Raw genomic sequence first — 14,523 nt, forward strand, 5'->3', positions numbered from 1 at the left:
ATTAATTGAAGTCTCCTTCCCACCCTGTCCTTCAGCTACCAAATCCTTCTCCCTAAAGGCAACCTATGCTAACAGTTTCTGGTGTAACCTCCTAGAACATTCTGTTTACCTCCTTTTTATATAAATGATCACTTATAACTTGTTCTATACTACTATCTGAACCATGCTTTTATGCTTTTATCACTAAACAGTGTTAAAGGTTATTCCATTATCATACATGGAAAGTTCCCTTGCTCTTCCTTAATTTATTTTTAATTGCATTACATTTTATTATATATATGTACCATTACTTATTTAACCAATACCCTATTAAGGAACATTCAGGTTAGGTTTTTTTCCTATTATAAGTAAATAGAGGCCGGGTGCACGAAATTTGTGCACTGGGGGGAGGGGGTGTCCCTCAGGCCAGCCTACAACCTCTGCAATCTGGGACCCCTTGGGAGATGTCCGACTGCCGGTTTAGGCCCCGATCTCACAATCCGGGACTGCTGGCTCCCAACCGCTAGCCTGCCTGCCAGCCTGATCACCCCCTAACTACTCCCCTGCCAGCCTGATCGACACCTAACTACTACCCTGCCGGCCCGATTGCCCCCAACTGCCCTCCCCTGCCGGCCCAGTTGCCCCCAACTGCTCTCCCCTGCCAGTCCGGTCACCCCTAACCATCCTCCCCTGCCGGCCTGGTCCCCCACAACTGCCCTCCCCTAGAGGCCTGGTCACCCCCAACTGCCCTCCCTTGGAGGCCCAGTCCCCCCCCAACTGCCCTCCCCTGGAGGCCCGGTCCCCCCCAACTGCTCTCCTGTGCTGGCCCAGTCACTCCTAACTGCACTCCCCTGCACGGCCTGGTCCCCCCAAACTGCCCTCCCCTGCAGGCCTGGTTGCCCCCAACTGCACTCCCCTGCAGGCCTGGACCCCACTACTACCCTCTCCTGCCGGCCATCTTGACCACATGGGGGTGGCCATCTTTTGCAAGGGTATGAGGGTCAATTTGCATATTACCTCTATATTATATAGGATGCTGTAATCTTGTACATGCCATTTTGCAATAAGCAAGTGTAAGATAAATTCCTGAAATGGAATTTCTGAGGGAAAAGGTATGTGCATTTGTAAATTGATAGATGCTGCCAAATTGGCCTTCATGGAGGTTGTACCAAAGCGCATACTCATCTACAGAGCATCAATCTTCTGACTTTTCTAAAATCATATGGCAAGGAACCAAAACACTAATCGAGGAAGTAACAGAGACAATTTGACCCTGTGACCATGAGCCAAAGGATTTGCTTGTTACTCCTTCTCTCTCCCTTGGTAGACAATTTGGATATCTGATATTAAAGATGTTTAAACCTCACAATTCTAAAATGGAATGTCATATTAAATATGTTTCCAATTCAGTTGTTTAGCTGCATTTCAGGCTATCAGAACCTCATGAAGAAGTTAGGGGTGGGGAGAAGGTAAGAGATCAACCAAAGGACTTGTATACATGCCTATAAGCAAAACCAATGGACACAGACAACGGGGTGGGGGGGGTTGGGGGGGGGGAGTGGCCAGGGAGAGGTCAAGGGGAAAAAGGAGACATATATAATACTTTAAACAATAAAGAATTTAAACTAAAAAAAAAAGAAGTTAGTAGATTGGATGATGGGTTTAATCTTTGTTTTTTAAAGTTTTGAATTTTATAACTCTCTATTAAATCTATAGTCCTAAAACTTTATGATATTGTACTCTTATTCTCTTAAGCATCACGGAGGACTTCAAAGAGTTTCAGTTTATGTTGGTTTTATATGAGCTATCTACCATATTTGTAAGCAAACTAAAAAATTAAAATATTAAAAACATTGCCATTTTATGTTAACATAAATAACATTCTTCTGGAAAAAGCTATTCAAAAATGTGTGAGAAGAATATTGTTTATACTGTTGCAAATCTGGCTTAATAGATGACAGCTGGCAGGGAACCTTGGGAAACCCAGGGGAACATTTTCCTATGGACTGGACTTCTGTGCTACAATTTCTGCCACCACATATGGCTGCTCCTTACCCTCCTGCTGTCTGTGTCCATTGGTTTTGGACACAGACAACAACTTTCAGAAGATGATGGGTAGTGCCAAGGCTCAAAGCTTTTTGTGAATTGGTTTTCAAAGTCCAGCTCCAAAAATAGTGTTCAAAGTGAGGCTAAATCTTGAATAGGTCTTTCTTTGTGGACGAGAATAATTATTGTAGCTGTATAAGCTTTGATGTAGTGACAAAAGGGGCCTTATCACAGTGTGCTTGGGGTTGTGCCCAGGTTTCACGTACCCAGGTTATAATATCTAAATTCTAATGCCCAATACTGACATGACACCATACATCTAGACCAGGGGTGGGCAAACTTTTTGACTCGAGGGCCACAATGGGTTCTTAAACTGGACCGGAGGGCCGGAACAAAAGCATGGATGGAGTGTTTGTGTGAACTAATATAAATTCAAAGTAAAGGAGCGGAGGGCAGAGCAAGAGAACCCTCCGCTCTTTCGGCTCCGCGGGCCACATAGAACAGCCGAACGGGCCGGATCCGGCCCATGGGCCGTAGTTTGCCCACGGCTGATCTAGACAGAGGTCAGAATGTTATCCAGAACATCTGACTCTTCCCACTAGATTACCTTCAAGAGACCAATTAGGTTTATTGCGTGAACAGACAAAAGGGTAGAAAAGCTATGCCGAGTACAGAGAATAGTGCATGGGAAACAGAGAATCAGGCTCATGTCCCTAGCCAGAGGCAAGTGTAATACAGAGGGCTAGAGCTAGAGCCAGAATAGGAAAGGTGGCAACCCCTATGCATAAAAAGGCTGATGACCCTTGGCAGCCCTACAGATCAGCCAGGAAATGAGAGCTGCCCTGCAGTAAAATTCTATGCTAGCAGGAGAGAGCCAAATGAGGCTTGTAATCCGGAAGACTGTTCTTACAGTTCCTGGTGAGACTACTCAGGAATAAGCACCCTGCATAGGCATCATGTTGAAGTGAAGGAGAGTGATTGCTCAACTCTACAGTATTAGCCACAGTTCCATACTTAGCATTTCTGTGCTCCTTTATGGTCTACAATCTTCTCTATGGCACTCACCTGTAACACGGGTTGGGCAGGTAACATTACTCTAACAAATGAAGCAAACAAGGAAAATGGGCTCAGGGATACTAAGTGACTTGCCCAGCTGGACAGTGATACAACCACACTCAGATCATCAGACTCCTAATCCAGGGCTTTAGCCACTCTTCCAAGGTGGACTAGTGTGGGTGGACGGAGCCGCAGATAGTGGAAGAAACAAAAGCTCAAGCTGAGCTATTGGAAGCTAAGAGGCTTTAGAAGGCAGAGAAGAGGCAAAGAACGTAGGAGAAACACAGGAAGGAAGCTCTTGGCAAGTGTGGGAATTGGTGGGAAGATTCATCCAAGTATCAAATTTGTGTTGGGGCATGGGAAATTAAGTTCTAAAAGTGGGAATAGATGAATAATTAGGATGTGATGCTGTGTGGTGTGTAATAAGGCATCATGTGTGGTTTCACCACAGCAACCAGAGTAACAATGAAAGCAGGGCTTTCGGGAGATTAGTATGGCAGTGTGACAAGGATCTGAGTGGAAGAGAGAGTCTAGACATGGGTAACCCAATTAGGTATTCTGGTTGTGGTAATTCAGTTGTGAAGTGATAAATCTTGGACTAAGGTGGTACATATGGAAATGGCCAAGAATGAATCCACACCACTTTAAGACAGACATTCCACAATTTAGTAACAAATTAGCTATGGCAACAAAAGTACAGAATTCAAAGCTGTTCCAAGCTCTGGAGGATCTAGAACAGTGGTCGGCAAACTCGTTAGTCAACAGAGTGGCAAACCGCGGCTCGTGAGCCGCATGTGGCTCACGAGCCGCGGTTTGCCGACCACTGGTCTAGAACAATGAAGTCCTCACTGGAACAGAAACCTTTAGAGATACTGGATTTGATTTGACAGTCTCAGAGGGACAGTTTGTAACTTGACGAGTACATCACAGCTGAGTGGCCAGAGGTCAGTCTCCTTTATAAAATGAATTCTGAGGCACATGGATGAAAAAGGAAGTTATATCAGCTAGCACATTTGCTATAATCATAAAAACAAAAATATGGCTTTTTTTCACTTTATTAGTACTTATAAAATAAAAACAATTTGTGAAAATATTTCCCTATTCAAGATAGAGAAACTACAATCTTTGCAAAATATACACACCCATAATTGTTACAATACATATCCTTTTATACACCTTGGACATTAGAAAAGTATTTAAGAATCACACCCTATGAAAGTTGGGAGAAGAAACATTTTCCCCAACCTTGGTCATATATGTGACATTCAAGTACTTAAACTACATTGTTGAAATAAAATGTCTCTAGTTTCCAGGACCAAAGGGATGTAACTTTCAAGGCCCCATAGGTTCTTTTATTTGTGCAAAGTCAAGAACCAGGAGAGGGTTCCCTGAGCGTTAATTTACCTTAGGTAGGTCAAGCAGTGGTTTACTTTCCATAGTTTATCATAGAACTAAGGGGGTCGGGGGGAATAAGGCCATGGAAACCCATCTCAGGCAGGTCCCCTCCCTAGCATTCCTATCTATGTAGTGTGGCTCCTACAAGAGGATTTTTAACCATTGAACTCTAAAATGCTGATTCTATAATTATCTAAGATACTTGCAAAATTATGCTTTTGCAAAATTATGCTTTTGCAAGTCTAGACTCCTATATTGTGAATTAGGACAAAGTTATATTAGTGTGACTCCCCTAAATAGACTTCATTTAGGATTTGTCAGGTGGGGAGCATTTGGAACGATCAGTAAACCAAAAATTCCCTCTTGGAACTATTGGAGAAGTTCCTTTCTTACTAAGGCATAAACCTCAGAAGCCAAGTTCCTTCTTACTTTGGAAGAACTGTGACCAAAGGGTGGGAAAGAACCTATAATCTTTCAAATCTGCAGGCTTAAAATAATAGATGCTACATCTGACAAAGAGCTGGAGACCATTATAGCTTCAGCAATAAAGGGTTCATTGTTAGAAAAAAATCATTTGCATGTATTTCCCACTTTCTGATTAATTCCCAAGCTTTCCTAAATATTCAATTCTCTGTTTAACAGCAGAATATTGGCTTGCTGAAGTTCCAGATATAAATGTCATTTTATTTCATGATACTAATATCATGATGCAGCATTGACATTTAATATCATACTGATATACTAGAATTTAACAGTGATTATTTTTTTCTATTAAAAAAACTACAAAAGTCAACCAACCATGGAATTCAAAGGTCTTTACATTTAACATATAATATGAAGCATTATTACAAATAATCCCATAAGGCAAAAAGACTATAAAAATAAGTTTTAATATGATTGCTGAACTTAGAAAGTTGTTTTAAAATATATATATATATTCTGAAGTCCTCTAAGTATTTGTCTTAGAGGGTAAGGGAGGTATCAGGATGAACCAGAAGTTAAAAGGTAAATCTCGGTCATTTCAAATGGTTCAATCTAATAAATTCCTGAGAAAATTTTATTTGGCATTACACTATAAATTCAAAGGGAATTTATAGAAAAACCACATTTCTAATGAGGAGAAAACACTTAGGATAGAAATGTGCACATTGGCCATGCCAAGATTTCTTTCTTGTGATTAAAAATAAACAACTTAGTGTAGTTTCAAAAAAAAAAAAAAACCAAAATCAGAAGACAATTAAAATTATAGAATGACAGTTACAGTTGCTAATGCCACTGAAAGAGAAACTATTAGTCAAATTTGGTGATTTAAAAACTTTTCAAAAAGTTTATATATAAAGAAGTCTGGCATTAAAATGAAAAGGCACAAATATGGGTTAAAAGAATAATAATAATTTACAAAAGCCTTGAAAATAAGGCTAATTTATTCGTATTTTAACAACATTAAGTAGGCACCTATTACAAGTTTTAGCTTTGGCCTCCTAAATGGAATTATGTTTCAAATGAATTTCCAACATACTAATCATAGCAGCATTATTACCGGTAAGTTTCTTAGCCTCTAAACTGCTAAAAGAGCATCTAAAATTTCCTCCCAACCTAAATCCCATCATAACAAAAAATACACTTAACTTTGAGGTTCGATCCCCACCTATGGGGTATAAGGGAGGCAACCAATCAATGTTTCTCTCTCCCCCATTCAGCCTCTCTCTAAAAAAAGAAAAAGAATCAATAAACATATCCTTGATGATGATGAAAAAAAAAAAAGGCATACCATATTCAAAAATGATACTTAAACTATGAAATTTATTAAATATAATCAATTAAGTAAATGCCGATTTTCCAGGTATGTGCATATGTGGTGTTTGTACTTGGTGACGGTGGACTTGTAAAAAAATACACATTCCCGCAATGATGCTTCATTTGGTACCCTGGCACCATTTACGAATGGCTGCTCCAGCACTACTGGCTACTACGCAGAGCGCACCACCCACCGTCCACCACGATGGTATATCATACAGGAAAATAATCTGAAAGATAAAAGCAAAAACCACATCCATGGTCTTCATTAGTGCCACTAGCCCAGCTTTTTCTATTTGAAGGGCTTTGGTGAGAAACACCTGACCCGCCAAACCAAACAGCCCGATTAGTAGGAGAAAGAGCCTGTCCATCCCGCAGTTCGGCAGCCTCCACTCTCCTAATACAAAGAGGATGATGACGCACTCCACGAGGCCAATCACTATGTAATACCAGATGGTCAAAAAGTAGTCCACAGATTTCCCCATTTTTCTGAGGATAACGAGCGTCAAGGCAGCAAACACGGCATGTCCGAGTGATGCAAACGTGCCCTTCAGGTGATCTGAGTAACTTTCAGTCATCTTTGCAGCGTTGGAACCAAACAGAAACGGCGGCCTCACGATGAGGATCACTCCGGTGAAGGCGAATGCGGTGAAGAGAACATCCCAAAGGCTGTATTTCTCCTTGAGAAATATGCAAGCAAATAGAGACGTAAACACTGGACAGCTAAACGAGACCACCGTGGCATCGGCGAGGGACGTTGTATGGACAGCGTAGTATAAAAGGATCATGGCGGTAGAACCGAGAACTCCTCTGAGAATGAGGAAGATTCGTAGATCTTTTGGGCCAATAAACCCAGTTCTGGAAATTCAAATGAAGGAATGCATATTAAACAAAACTTGTTATTTGTTTTTAAACTATAATTTTTAACAAAATATTATTTTAGAAGTCTTAACTATCAAAAAATAGGGGAATAGCAAATATGATGTCTACAACTACTATATCCCTTTAAAAAATGTTTTCTAAGTATAGCTAACGACATTAAAGTGTTCACAGTATAAGCAAAAATAATACAAGAAAACTACATAAACAGTATCATTTAGTAAATACAGATACATAATTTTTCTTTTTTCTTATGTTAGATATAATTTGCTACATGTATATATAGAGTGTCCCCCAAAATGTATACATACTCTGAATAATTATAAAGGCAGTGTTTATTAAAATACATTTCATTTTGAAAATGTAACAAAAATCAGCTGTTAAAGTATTAATACAGTTTTGGGGGGCACCCTGTATATGCTTGCAAAAAACGACAAAGGAAAATATACTGAAATGCTCATTGTGGTTAGACCTCATTCTAGTATAGTAATTTTCCTTCTTTACATTTATTTCCCCCAAATTTTCTGTTAAATATATAAATATATGAAAGCGTGTTACTCTGATAATAAGTATAATTTCAAGATTTAGCTGCCCCATATAAGAAAACTTGGTCCTGGACAGTGTGCATTCTTATGAGTTTTTCTATAAAAGCGGAAGCAATGCTACATGTTCTGTAAGTCATTGAATGTGAGGCAACTTTTCACTGTTCTCATTAGGAAAAGAGTTTAAAACACACTGAAAAAGAACCTGCAGCATTCAGTAAGTATAATTGCCATCCAAGTTTTTTCAATTAAATATTTACTAAACAGAGTACTGTGTTAGTTCCTGACTAGGTGCATCTTGCTGATCTGTGTTGGGGCTGGACATCTTTAGGGCAGCATGTAGGCCAGACATGGGGACCCTGGGTCTCTGGAGTCAGAAATAAAAGTGTGGTCACCTTTGGTCCGTACTTTGAGAAGCTAGGAATCTTCCTCAATAGTGAAATTTAAAATGGGTCAAACTAAGTTATCACCAAGGATTTAAGAAAATTTTTCTAGTGCCTTCCCTGACAATACTTTTATTCCAAAATGGGGAAGATGAACAATATTGACCTTAGCAAATTTTAACCTTTTTCACCAAACCCTCAGTATATAGACTGAAACAATTCTAAGAGAATATGCACAGTATTATAGATATAAGGAGAGTTCCGTGGCAAGCGACTGGAGCTTTTAATTTGGGGTTTAAACATCTTTGCCAAAGAGAGAAAGAGCCAGGAAGCCACCAGGAACCGGACTGGTCTTTTTCCCAGGGTTCAAAGTACACAGGGGCGTATAGAGGTTATAACAGTGTGAGAGAGGCATACTTTTAACCTGGGGAAGGTGTGTTAGCAGAATTCACATGAATGAGGAAGATGGGATGGGTGAGATCAATGCTACATTTTTTACAAAGCACTCTGATCTATAATAATTCCATTTGATTCTTGTAACCATGGGCAGGTAGAGGATAAATATTCCCTTCAGTTTACAGATGAGGACACTGAATATGGAAAGCAGTTAAAAAGCCTCTCAAGATTACCTTTCCCCTTTCCCACAGCACCTTAGACCTAAATATTTCTATGGTAGCCGCCTCTCTGCCCTTGTAGCAGAGCAATCTATTCTACCTAAAGAAACCTCTGACACTGGTAGACACTACCACGTCCTCTTGTTTACTTTTTTCTTCCAAATACTAGTTATGCCAAAACAAAGAAGGGAAGGTGGTACAAGATGAGAGGAATTATACCAGGAAAGTTTTGTTCTCAAAACGAGGGTGGAGAATAACTGAATCTCTTTATCTCCCTCTGTTGGGCATGTTGTGTGTGTGCTTATGAGCATCTTATTTAGGTGGGATCCTCGTGACTTTTCAGTAATCAGAGCCAAAGGGTGTAGGGACTGGCAAATCTATGACAGGGATTAAAGCAGATACTATAGAGTAAATTTGAGCAGGTCAAAAGATTTACAACCACTTATTAATATCATCTACTTTGCAGTTAGGAAATACTTACTTTCTGTATATTAAGCAAGGGATAACGACTAACATTTGGAACACACATCGGAATGCACTAATTTCTACAGCATGGAGGTCTTGCACTTTTTTAACAAATAAAGAGCCCACTGAGAAAAGGAAGGCAGACAATAATGTGTAAAACAAGCCAAGTCCAGGACAGGGTGCTTTCTTCTTGGCTTCTGAAAAAGATTAAATTCCGGTTAGTCCTTACTTCCAAGTGTATGCTTTATCATTTTCACTTAGAAACTGAGAAAAATGGGACAGTGTTAATGGCTAACAAGCTGCAAATATTACCTCCTAAGCATGTCTATTTTTTGGATCGGAAACATTTTTCCCACCAAAAATGAAGAACCACAGAAGGAAACAATTTAAACCTGTGTTTTCTTAAATGCAATTTCACCCTATAAAATGGATTTTCTTTAACTCGCTGAAGAGACATCCCTCACCTACAAATCAAAAAGAAGTGAAGACAGTAGAGAAGTCTTTTAAGAAATGCTTGTCAAGATGGCTAGAGAAAAATGCTTCCAAAAGATGTTTTATATCATCTCACTGGTGAACTGTGCTTTATGAAGAAAGTGATCTTTCCTGGAAAACAGTTCATAACTGTCCTATGGCTACTTGTTGATGAGCTGACTTCCCCCACAAGCCTGCGAGCTCCTCCAGGGCTGGGGCCTCAGGTGTCTTGTTCATGCCTGGCACATGGATGACCCTCAATAAATATTTGCTGAATGAAAGGATGTGAGAGAATCTCCTGGAAATATGCAGAGTGTAAAACCACTGGCAACAGCATGATTTAGGAAGGCTCTGTCTTTTGTTAATTTGAACCATTAGTCAAATATTTAAACCTCTCATGGTTTACAGCATATCTTTCATTTAGAGCATAAACTTTCGAGGACAAGGGGAGGGGGGCTATCTACCCTTCTAACCCCAAAGTGCTTTTCTTTTTCAATCCTCACCCAAGGATACTGATAAGAGAGTGAAAGTAAGAGAAAGAGAATGAGAGAGAGAAACATAAGTGTGAAAGAGAAACATCATTCGTTCAGTTGCCTCCTATACGCACCCTGAATGGGGATTGAACCAGCAATATAGGTATGTGCCCTGACCGGAAATCAAACACACAACCTTTTGGTGTATGGGAGGATGCTCCAACCAACTGAGCCTCCCAGCCAGGGCCCAAAGTGTTTTTAAAATACATTTTAAAATTAGAATTGTCATCTAATACCAACTTCCTGGTTAACCTGAGCCAGGACACTTGTGCTTCCTCTAGGCAAGTGGTCGGCAAACCGTGGCTCGCGAGCCACATGCGGCTCACGAGCCACGGTTTGCCGCTCTGTTGACTAATGAGTTTGCCGACCACTGCTCTAGGCCATCAAATATTCAACCTATTAATGATAGTCTGATTGACCATTAAACTTCTGTGTAGCCACTTCCTCTGTCTTAGTTGCCTAAAACAGGAGTAGAACCCGCTTTCAATCTCACCCCCTGGCATTCAGGAGAGCAAAATGGAGGAGGGTGAGCAGAGAACTCCCTAAAAGGCCACACACTGAACTCACAAAAAGGAGAATAAGTAAACTTTACTCGCTCTCATTTGCTAAGAGCACGGCAGAGCTAAAGGATGTGTGGGCACATGCAACTTGCAGTAAAACCAGGATCATCATTCCATCTAGGAATGTAAAATGTATTCTTCCACTATAGAACGGTATTACATAATGATATATATGTGGGCGTGTGTGTGTGTGTGTGTGTGTTAAAATGGCCTTCCATAATAAAGGCAAACACCAGGTAATGTATTTTAAGATCCTAGTGTTAGATAGATATCTTTGCCCACAAGTGACACATTTGCAAAGTGTGATGATGCAGTCTTCCTGGTGGCATTCTACAGCCTGTCCTTTGCAGTAACAGATGCCATTCTGGTCAGAGTCTTCACCTCTTCCTGTTCTAGGTGCACAGCGGAAGAGAATGATTGAGCTGTCATGTTACAGATTTTACATTGTCTAAGTGCCAGAATCTCCACATTTTGTTCTGTAATCATGTGCTCAGATAATGCAGAACTACACATACCTACTCAGCCCATGAGAAGGAAGCTTTAGAAGACTGCTAAGTTAAGCACCACCACTCAATACATGTTTTGGCTGTAGTCAGCCTTAGAATTTAGCTTCTGAAATTTCAGAATTCAAGTCCAAATAAAATAGTTTTTCTTCAAAGAAATCCAACCCATACATAGAACCTACACTCTCAGACAGAGTAGAACGAGATCAAGGACAAAAAACACCTTCCTGGTCTATATTTAAAGGATCTTCTCCAACCTAAACTTCTCAATTTTTCTCCAGGAATATTTTAACATGCTATTTTAACTTTTTGAAGACTTAATTTCACACCCCTGGCTCTGATTATCTTTTCCTTAAGACACATTCACTCACATATTTTCTTGCCTATGAACTCTTACGGCCCATGCTTCCCCATGAGGACAGGACAGTTGGTACAAGGCCAGCTGAACTTCATTATTTGTTAATGGGGATGAGAACTGGCTCTACATAGGCAACCCTCAGTTTCTTACTGAATAATAATTTCAATACTCTGTCAATGGAGATGAGCAAGAGTAGCATAATCCAGAGGCATTTGCTCATGTAATAAGCGTCCAAGTTCATATCGCACTATAAGCATATCAATTTGGTGACTCTAAATAACTCAAATTAATTGGCCATAGTGCAATTTCCTGTGTTAGAAGAAAACAGAAAAGTTGCTCAATTCTCTAATCTCTGCTTTAAACTGGTGATTCAAAATCCTGGTTGGGAATTAGAACCAACTAGTAGTAACTTTTTAATTTTTTTAAAAAAGTCTTTATTGTTGAAAGTATTATATATGTCCCCTTTTTTCCCTTTTGACCCCTTCTAGCCTGCCCCTGCCTCCCACCCCAGCTCCAGGCCTTCCCCATACTATCAACTCTGTCCATGGATTATGCATATATGCATACAAGTTATTTGATTGATCTCTTCCCACCCACCCCACCCTAAAACTTTAATTCCCAAGCCCTGCCCTAGACCTATTGAAACAGGATCTCTGTAAACTGTACAAAGCTCTACTGGCTGGAGAATCACTGTTAAAGAACTCATTCCTTCCAGGGGAATGTAAGGCACAGACCCAAGACAACTTCTTGCTTCAGTCTAAGATCCACACAGCCCCTCAAGAAAATAAATAGATGTTTTAGGGTAGCTGTATGTTGTCTGTGAAAGTTATCCAAGAATGTAAGAAAAATTGGTAACAGTTTCAACCTGAACTTGAAAATGAGTTTTGTTGAGGTAACCAGTTGATTCAAGAGGCTAAAATGATACTGTCACACAGTTCAATGACAACAGTACTGTGGTTTAAAGTGTTTCTGTGGCAATCCTGTTTCTGGAACATCATCTGGTCCCCTTTTAATAACTATTGCTAAGCTTTATTGTTACCAACTTTCTTTGAAGTTATAAGACTCCAGAAGATTCTAAGCGCAATCACTTATATTGGTTTGTCATTTTGCCATGTGCCCCCTGAGTGAACAGTGTTCCTCTTCCATTCCCAAACAGGGGAAACGTTTAAGAGTTTGCAAAGCCTGACTCAGCATTCCATCAGAATGACATTTAGCCATAGGGTGATAAGGTGAGAAACTGACCTCTTCAAGGTCTGCACATCTGGCCAACCCCGCTTGGGGTAACTTCTGCTCTAGAGAGAGGCTCTACCATGCGTAAAAGAATAGAATTCCGTTCATTTCTGTTAGCGTTTAGGACAAAAATGGAGCAAGAGTCATTTTCCTGGAGTTTCTCTCTCTAAATTGGAGAAAGGGCATACAGAGAGGAGGGAAGCTGGGGTGCAGCAAGACACATAGAAATCCCGAGTCACACTTAGGGGAGGTGACCCAGAAGACGAGGTGGTGCCGACTGTGTAACTGTGTCTGGAAAGGGCATCTGCTTATTTCTCTCTTCTTCCAAGCAGCTGCTCCAAGTGGGTGGTGGAGTTCAAGGAGAAATGTGCTTGAGGCTAATAGAAAGGGCCCTAGGCTAGGTTTCTGGCAAGCTGGTGCTGAGGGACCTAAGCCAGATCTTCATAAAAACAAAAAAGCCCAAGCCCTCCCTTCCTGGGCCTCACTTTCCGCATCTGTCAAAGTGAGGCGTTGCACGAGATCATGGGTTTTTCCCACGGGGTCCTTGGCTTGGGGGACGAGTCCCTGAACCCCTTAACCACATCAGTAAGAACGTGCCTCTGCCTTCTTGTGCATCAGTTGCTAACAAGTCCTCCTAACCCCATCTCTGCCTTCCCAAGATTCTGGGACAAACATTTTTTAGACTCGAATGTTTTTCAACTTCCTCTTCAGGGTACACCGTTTACCACCGAGATCAGTTTTCACGGTTAGCTTCCTCCCAGCCACGGCCGGCTGTGGGATGGCCTTTCTCGCTGACCACCCAACCTCCGACCTCGGCCGGGAGCGCCCAACTGCAACCTGACTCCACCGACTTGCCAACACTTTAATTATAGGAACAGTTTAACAGTTTTAGAATCCCCAAAGGGTTCCAAACACAATCAGAAACTTTCTCGGGCTTCGCGCCGGCGGATACAGGGGACTTCTGCTTTGCTGCCCCCAGGTGACAGCTCCCAGGTTTTCCGGGGCTCTAGGCAGGGAAGAGTAGGGGGTCGTGGTCCGCAATGCGCCCCGCGCTAGCGCCTCCCCGGCCCCCCAAGGGCGAGACCGGCGCCACGGTCCGCACGCCACACTCACCGGGCTGCGCGCGCGAACCGCACGGCGAGGAGCGGCACAGCCAGCACCAGCTGGGGCCCAGGGTTTCCACTGCCTCCGCCGGCTCTTCCCTCGCGGCCGGCGACTCTTCACTCGCGGACGGGGAGGTGTCCGCCGTCAGCGGCAGCCCGGGCTCCCGCAGCTCGGCGACCCCGGTGCTGCCGAGGGGCCGCATTGCGCGGCCGGCGCTCTCCCCGCGGCCGTCGCAGCGTCTGGCGCGGAGCTCGGCTGCCTGGCTCTTCCGGCGGCGGGGCGGGGGCGCGCCTGCGCGCGCGGCCCTCCAGTGCCCGGGGTAGGGCTGTCCTTCGCCGCCCTCCCACCTCCAGCTCCCTACCCTCCTGTGCCGCTGGAGGTCGGCCACCTCTCTCATGGGGTTTCGTTGGCCACAGCTGACCCGAAGGCGTCCACCCCTCTGCTGCGGTCTGGCTAGACTGGCCAGAGGTTTGGAGTCTTCTTTCCCAAGGCACACTGGACCCCTTCTCTTGGGCAGGCCTTCAGGAGGTTAGGAGGGTACCCGTTTATTTATTGGTGTGGCGCCATAATCACTTCTGGAAGCTTTGTCAAGCCCTGTTTTCCCCATG

At 42.4% G+C, this 14,523-nt stretch overlaps 1 protein-coding gene across 1 annotated transcript; it reads right to left on the reverse strand.

Annotated features, from left to right (window-relative positions):
- Nucleotides 1-4,127: 4,127 nt before the first annotated feature.
- SLC35G1 (solute carrier family 35 member G1) lies at nucleotides 4,128-14,162 on the reverse strand. The gene is made up of 3 exons (XM_080640179.1): nucleotides 13,925-14,162; nucleotides 9,173-9,353; nucleotides 4,128-7,131 (listed from the first exon to the last, which is right to left on the reverse strand). Exons 1-3 carry the CDS (start codon nucleotides 14,115-14,117, stop codon nucleotides 6,393-6,395), a joined length of 1,113 nt encoding a protein of 370 aa, XP_080496305.1. The 5' UTR covers nucleotides 14,118-14,162; the 3' UTR covers nucleotides 4,128-6,392.
- Nucleotides 14,163-14,523: the final 361 nt, after the last annotated feature.

The sequence above is a fragment of the Plecotus auritus genome, assembly GCF_963455305.1.
Source record: "Plecotus auritus genome assembly, chromosome: 9".
Lineage (NCBI taxonomy): Eukaryota > Metazoa > Chordata > Mammalia > Chiroptera > Vespertilionidae > Plecotus > Plecotus auritus.